This window comes from Falco punctatus, assembly GCF_963210335.1.
Source record: "Falco punctatus genome assembly, contig: scaffold_46, whole genome shotgun sequence".
NCBI classification, from domain to species: domain Eukaryota; kingdom Metazoa; phylum Chordata; class Aves; order Falconiformes; family Falconidae; genus Falco; species Falco punctatus.
Genome location: NW_027660143.1, coordinates 597,460 through 604,731, shown reverse-complemented (window position 1 = coordinate 604,731; position 7,272 = coordinate 597,460). Strand labels below are relative to the sequence as shown.

The window sequence follows — 7,272 nt, the reverse complement described above, 5'->3', positions numbered from 1 at the left end:
TCAGCTTCATCAGGCAGGACCTGCCTTTCATAAACCCATGCAGGCTGGTCCTGACCTCCTGGTTTTCCTGCACCTCCTGTGTGATGGTGCTCAGGTTGATCTGCTCCACAACCTTCCCTGGCACTAAGATCAGGTTGACAGGCCTGTAGTTATCCCAATCCTCCCTCCTACCCTTCTTGTAGGTGGGCACCACTTGACTAACATTCAGCCTTCTTGGGCCTCCCCAGTTAGCCAGCACTGTTGAAAGTCATCGCTGTGGTGAGGCAATAGAGAAACAGACCAGTGATTTTCAAAGTGTTCCTGCATCACGGGATGTCCATTGTCAAGGACACAATCAAAAGCACCTTGTCCTTTCTGGGTATAAGATTCACCGGAACCACATGTCCTCTGGGGCTGCAGAGGCATCACTGGCAGCGATGCCTTCTCCTGCAGCACTGCACAGTCCAGCCCTGCATGTCTCTGGTCCCAAGGACAGCGTGGATTGCTCTCCTTAGGGACATCTCATATCACCGTCACAGTGACCTCTGTCCACCACCCCAGCATGCTCTGCAGCAAAACATTTTGCTTGCGTGTGACCTTGGACACTTGGTACCCATTATTATTTTCGTTGTTACGTGTCTGAGCTTGGCCCTGGTGACACAGGTGTGGTTCGGGGTAACTGCTCTGAAATAACCTAAATCAGGGAGGGGAAGGGGAAAAGTCTTATTTAAGCAGCGTGAGGAAGCCTTAGGATCAATAACCTGACATCTTATTGGGGAATTTAGAGATCCTGTGGGTTTACATGGCAAGGGTCTGAGAGCGGTTTGGAGGTGTTTGTAGGGCTGGCAAAGGTGAGAAGAGATCAAGCGCTGACTCCATGGCAATAAATCCACTTTCATTTGACTCCAAAATGGACCAGCCCCTGCCCAAACCTGAGCCAATAAGCAATTCTAGTGGCACCTCTGTGATACCCTATGGCAGAAAGGACAAAACACAAAGGGAGAGGGGTGAGAATTATGTGAGAGAACAACCCTATAGACATCAAGGTGAGTGAAGAAGGTGGGAGCAGCTTGGTGGGATCCTGCCAGTGGTCAAGTAGCCACCCACTGACAGTCACAGGGCAGTGCAGTGACAATGCTGCTTTAGGTGTCTGCAGGTTCTTTGCATGGGCATTCTAGCACAGTTGACAGATAGGCCAACAGCTGTGATGCTCCCCTGGATCTGAAACCCTGCATCATTTGTGTCCACCTTGGTTCTAGGAGCTAAGAAATGGTGGAGTCTCATCTCCCAGGGGGAGTGAGGCAGGAGAGCAGCAGAGTGCAGGTGCCAGGTCACACACTGGCAGGCTGTGGCCTGTGCAGAAGGAGGGAACGCTCCTTAGGGTTCCCTGGAATTGCCTCAGAAGTATAAAGTCCATTTTGAATGTTGGACCTGTTGGAGGCTGCTGTCCTTGCCGAGCAGCTGTGCTGAGCTCTGCCACCTGCCTTGGCACTTGGTTCCCTCAGTGTCACAGCTCTGTCTGCAACAGGACGGGCTCCAGCTGCCTCTGCGTGGGCCCCTGGCTGAGGGCACTGCTGCACATCTGGGCTGAAGCCCCCCAGCTGTGGCACCAGCCCAGCTGTGCCTGGCCATAAGGCAGCCGGGTACCAAGTGTCCCCGAGCCCGTGGGTGCAAAGGCTTTGCTTCAGAGCAGAGACATGGCCCGGGCAAGGGAGAGCTGAGTCTTTAGCCCTGAGACTACAAACCCAGAGTTACATGCCTGCATTGTGTGAGAGTAGCTGAAAACATCACACCCCAAACCCCCACACTGGAGATCTGAGCTGCTTTCATGTGAGCTTCCTTCTGTACTGTCTACTGAAGGGTTAACAAAAGGTGACACTCATGCTGAAAGCTTTTTTTTCTAGTAGGAGAAATTCCACTGCTGGAAATAAGTGTCTGCAGAGCTGAGAGACAAACATCAGTGACTGCACCATCCTGCTGCCCAGCAGGTTCCCCTGCAGCCCCAGGGACAGCTGGAGGGAGCCCAGAGGGGCAGAGGAGGGAGGCAGGGAGAGCTCAAAGGCTGGTGGGAGGCTGCTGAGAGCTCCCTGCTGGAGAAATGTGCAGAGCCTTTGAGCCGGTAAGTGTGTGGCTGCAGGGCAATGCCTCTGCAGTTGCTAGCCGGGTCTGCAGCAGCTGGGGCACCCCCAGCCTGTGGGACCGTGTGGGAGCCTTTTGCTGTGGAGGAGGCCAGTGTGCTGCAGAGCAGGGCTTCCCTGCTGCAGCGTGGGAGGGCCAGGGCATGTGGGCTGCCTTGTGCCAGGGCCGGCTGCAGGGCTGTGAAGGTGGCTGTGCAGGCAGGGGTGCCCAGGGCTGTCCTTGCCAGCAGGGTCCCTGCAGCCGCGGGGGCTGTGTGCTGGGGCAGGGGCTCTGCCGCCTGCCAGCGGCAGCTCTCAGCCTGCCGGGGGGCTCCCCACAGCTCTGGGGGCGTATGGACTGAGCCCCGAGAGGGAAGGATCTCTCTGCTGTTGAGAGTGTGCTGCATGGCTGAGCGCTGCTTACAAGGATAGGTTACCCTCAGAATATGTCTGGACGAGACTTTTCGTATCGAAGGTCAGCGCAGGGATTGCTGTGATAAATCCAGGGCTCTCCTCAATCTGTGTTTTCAGTTTTCTGTTGTTGGGGGCAGGAGAGCGAAGGCAGAAATGTTAATGGAGATCTCGAGTTTGAAGATGTCCCTGAGACTGCCAGCTGTAACTCTGAGTGATGAGGAGGTCTGCCAGGAGCCTCCTGAAGTGCCCTCAGCCACTCCTCCGCCTATGAACAGCAGCAGCAGCACCTTTGCTGGAGCCATCAGGGTCGTTCTGAGCTGCCCTTTTCCCCCTGCGGACAGGACCCTGCGCCCAGCCAGTGCCCTGACAGGCAGGTTTGTGCGGGGCCAGTGCACAGAGGCAGAGATGTGGTCTGTGAGCGCTGACAGGGAAAGACCTGGCACAGGGAGATACCTCCCACAAGGAAAATCTCCTGACATCCAGGATATTGCAAGGACTGGTAGGAAACTTCAGACAGAATTGTTGTTGAAAGCAGAATCAGAAAGCTCTCTCTGACCATGTGCAGTGCAGACCCCTTTCTCTGAGGCATCCCCCTGGCTGCTCTCCCCCCAGCAAAGCCTCTGCCCTCAGGGCTGGGGGTCCCGAGGTGTGAGCCCCCCCCTCTGCAGCCAGAGCTCCAGCAGAGCCGCGGTGCAGCTCTGCAGCCACGTGCCCCGGTCCCTCTGCAGAGCACAGGGGCTGAGAGCAGCTGCCCGGCAATGTTGGTGTGTGGGAGGTGGCGAGCAGAGCTGGGCAAGGGCAACGCTGCCCTCAGTGCCTGGCACGCTCGCCCTGGACACTCTTACCTAGACCATCAGTGCAATTTTACTTCTTTCTCTGCCTTTTTGTGTTAGTTTTATTCTCTTGCTCTTGCTGTCAGGCTCTCTGGGGATGGGTGTTTCAGCTGCAGAGTCACACTCTGACCTTGTGGGTCCTCTCCTGCAGGTGTGTCCATGGGAACAAGTGTCCCAGCTTTCCTCTCACCTGTGGGGCTGTGGGCAATGCCCTCTGTGGGGCTGGGCAAGGGGCTGGCTCTCCCTCAATCTGATGCTCTTGTTAGGGCACTTGGCTACCTCCTTGAAGTTCCCTTCCAAGCAGTGAGTTGCCCTCCAGAATGGAAACCTGTCCCCTCGCACCCATTAGTGATCTGAAAGCCCCACGTAGAAGCGTAGAGTTTCTGTGATGGAGAAAACGCTGTTGGGGAGGGTGAAATGAGCTGTGTATCCTTTGCTGTGGGTGGGATGCTGAGTTCTGATGAAAGTCTACAACCTTTACTGGTCTGTGGTGGGTCAGTCTGTTCTCAGCAGTGCCTTGTGGTATTTCAGGGTAACATGGGAGTGCTGCCACCATTCATCTCAGGAAGGTGCAAGCCCACAGAAACTGGGAACCAGATGGACAGACCACCTCCCCTCACTGGGCACTCACCCACAGGCAATCCTCTTGCCTCACAGACCTCACTCTGTTCCACCGGAGGGCAGCCAAAATGCTCTGCTTTTCTGACATCCGAGAATACTCAACAGGAGAGATGGGGGGGAGCTGTGAAAAAAACTAAAACTCTTTTTAAATGCCTTCACCCTTCCCGTTCCTTAGCACTGGCGCTGCAGACGCTGACCAGCCCTTCTGCGTTGGCACTGGTTTCACAGGACAAAGTTAAACACCAGGACTGGTCCCTGCCCCCACCCACTGCTGCAGAGTGGGGCTGGCTGGACAAGAGCCCGTGGGCAGATGCCCTGCTCTTCATCGCCCACACGGCCAGCACCAAGCAGGGCTGCAGCCACACAGCTGCAGGAAGGTCTCTGAGAAAAGAGAGGGATGTCTGTGTGTGACGGGGGGATGGTCTGTGGGAAATGGCTTTGATTTTGCTTGCAGAAGTCTCCCATAAATTACCACTGTCTTTTTCTCCTGTGACAGGACCCTATGCCCAGAGGCAGCAGATGTCCAACAGCAGCTCCATCACCCAGTTCCTCCTGCTGCCATTGGCAGACACACGGGAGCTGCAGCTCTTGCACTTCTGGCTCTCCCTGGGCATCTACCTGGCTGCCCTCATGGCCAATGGCCTCATCATCACCGCCGTAGTGTGCGACCACCACCTGCACACCCCCATGTACGTCTTCCTCCTCAACCTCTCCCTCCTCGACCTGGGCTCCATCTCCACTATTGTCCCCAAAGCCATGGTCAGCTCCCTCTGGGACACCAGGGACATCTCCTACTCAGGATGTGCTGCACAGCTCTTCCTGATTGTCTTTTTCCTTTCGGCAGAGTGTTCTCTCCTCACCGTCATGGCCTACGACCGCTACGTGGCCATCTGCCAGCCCCTGCACTACGGGACCCTGCTGGGCAGCAGAGCTTGTGTCCACATGGCAGCAGCTGCCTGGGCCAGTGGGTTTCTCTATGCTGCGCTGCACACGGCCAATACACTGTCACTGCCGCTCTGCCAAGGCAATGCCCTGGGACAGTTCTTCTGTGAAATCCCACAGATCCTCAAGCTCTCCTGCTCACACACCTACCTCAGGGAAGTGGGGCTTCTTGTGGCTGGTGCCTTTTTATTCTTTGGGTGTTTTGTTTTCATTGTTCTGTCCTACATGCAGATCTTCAGGGCTGTGCTGAGGATCCCCTCTGAGCAGGGAGGGCACAAAGCCTTTTCCACGTGCCTCCCCCACCTGGCCGTGATCTCCCTATTTGTCAGCACCTCATATTTTGCCTACCTGAAGCCCCCCTCCATCTCCTCCCCATCCCTGGACCTGGTGGTGTCAGTTCTGTACTCGGTGGTGCCTCCAGCAGTGAACCCCCTCATCTACAGCATGAGGAACCAGGAGCTCAAGGGTGCAATGTGCAAACTGATAGCTGGATGTTCTTCTGAAGCATTAACATTATGAATAGCATTTATAATGTAATTCATCACAGACCCAGACTGTCTTCTGAATTTTTTGCATTTGCTTGTGGTATTTAATTTCTGATAAAGCGGTCATTCCCATTCTAATTTCTTCTGTGATTTTCCTTTCTGAAGGTGCCCTGCTCTCTCTTTGTCTAACAAAGCCAAAGGGCCATTAAGCAACTTTAATTTTCCTGGGATTCTTCCTTCCAAGGCCTTTCTGGAGCTGCAGGGACAGTTCCTGAGTCCACAGACGGAGAGGAAAAGTTCCTGGCATGGCAGCACTGCCAGGGAACAGCAGCCCTTGGCTCTCCAATACTGTCCTCCTTCTACCTACACACTCCCCTTCTGACCCCCTGCCTTGGTGTAAGGCCTGAGTGCTCTGGCAGCTTGGTCACCGCCGTGCTGCGTGGCAGTCCTGTGAGCGCAGGCAGGGGCAGGCAACAGGCACTCTGTGACGGTGCTGGCCTCCATAAAATGTTCTGGATTTGTGGAGACCACCTGAATGCAGCACTGCAACGTGCTTCCTTGAACCGAGGTCCCCGTGCCCATTGCTCATGACGAGGGCCATCTCCGCGAGGGATTTCTCACTTTGGAGAAATGATAGAAGGCTTTTCCAATTGCTCTTGATGCACAGTGTCTCCCGAGGAAGTGCGGCCAGGTAGGAAAAGCAGTCCCTGGAGCTAAAAACTGCATGGACAGCCTTGCTCCTCAGCAATCCAGTCCCACTATTTTTGTCCTCAGCCCCATGAGACTTACATCACTTGACATCAGACTTCTTCAACCAACTCTGCAGCTGAACATAGCAAATTCTTGACAGTATTTTGCGGTGAATGCAGAGACGGGACGCAGCTTGATGCAAGCAAATGTCAATTTATTGTACAGAAGCACGAGTTTCTATACACTTTCAGAAGCTGCGCGTTTTAAACAGATTGGTTCTTGAAGCTAAGCATTGCATACTAGGCAATCCCCGATTGGTGGTTAACTGCCATCAATTAACCTCAAGGTGTTACCTTTCCTTGGCGCCATCCTTGGCGCCATCCGTCTCCCACTCCCCTGTGCTCTGTAAACATGCCTCATCATGTTAATTGTTGTCTAGACAAGCTCGAGCACATTCCCCTCAGCTAACTGATTGCCACGCATGGTCCTAGTTTCCAGCCCACTCCTGCAGAGAATGCTGCTAGAACCTCCCCTCTAACCTAAAAAGTAGAAAAATATAACCTATGAAATATAAATTAATTATTTTCAGGTGCACTTTGAAATCTTCTCCCTTGTTTATATGAATGAAACAGCTCCAATTAGCTGCACATGTCTTGAAGACTTGAAGAAAATGACAAAAAAGGCAAATACCTCGTTAGGGCATTGGGGGCTCCTGCCATGAACCTGAGCTACTGAGAGCAGACTGAACCAACCACTGAAGGAATGTAAGTCAGAAGCAACACTGAAAATACCTTCAAACATTGATGGGTCCCGCTGAGGGCCATTGCTGACAAAGCGTCCCCATGGACTCGTTCGAGTAGCTAATTAGAGGCCAGAACTGCAGGTAGGCAAAGGCACTGTGTCGGTGTGCAGCTGTAATGCTGCAAAACCCATATGGATTTTTTTTGTGAAGCAGAAAGACCAAGCCCTGACCCCCAAGCTCTTGGAGGGCAGAACAGAAGACCCTCCAAATCAATTTTCATGTCACAGGCCTAGATGACATGGGCAACTGCCATTGCCCAGGGGACAGAGGCCTCAGCCCCCAGTTGGGCCATTCAGCCTTGCTGCAGCCCTGGGCCATCTCCACTGCAAGTTGCCCTACACTGTCCATGTGGCACCTCTTTCCACTCTGGGGGTTGGACTCTTCCTTGC

The 7,272-nt window shown here is 54.1% G+C and overlaps 1 protein-coding gene across 1 annotated transcript; it reads left to right on the top strand.

Moving 5' to 3' along the window:
* The first annotated feature begins 4,292 nt into the window (after positions 1-4,292).
* On the top strand, positions 4,293-5,990 carry LOC308057843 (olfactory receptor 14C36-like). The gene has a single exon (XM_080411866.1). The coding sequence runs from the start codon at positions 4,397-4,399 to the stop codon at positions 5,423-5,425; it is 1,029 nt and encodes a 342-aa protein (XP_080267992.1). The 5' UTR covers positions 4,293-4,396; the 3' UTR covers positions 5,426-5,990.
* The last annotated feature ends 1,282 nt before the right edge of the window (positions 5,991-7,272 follow it).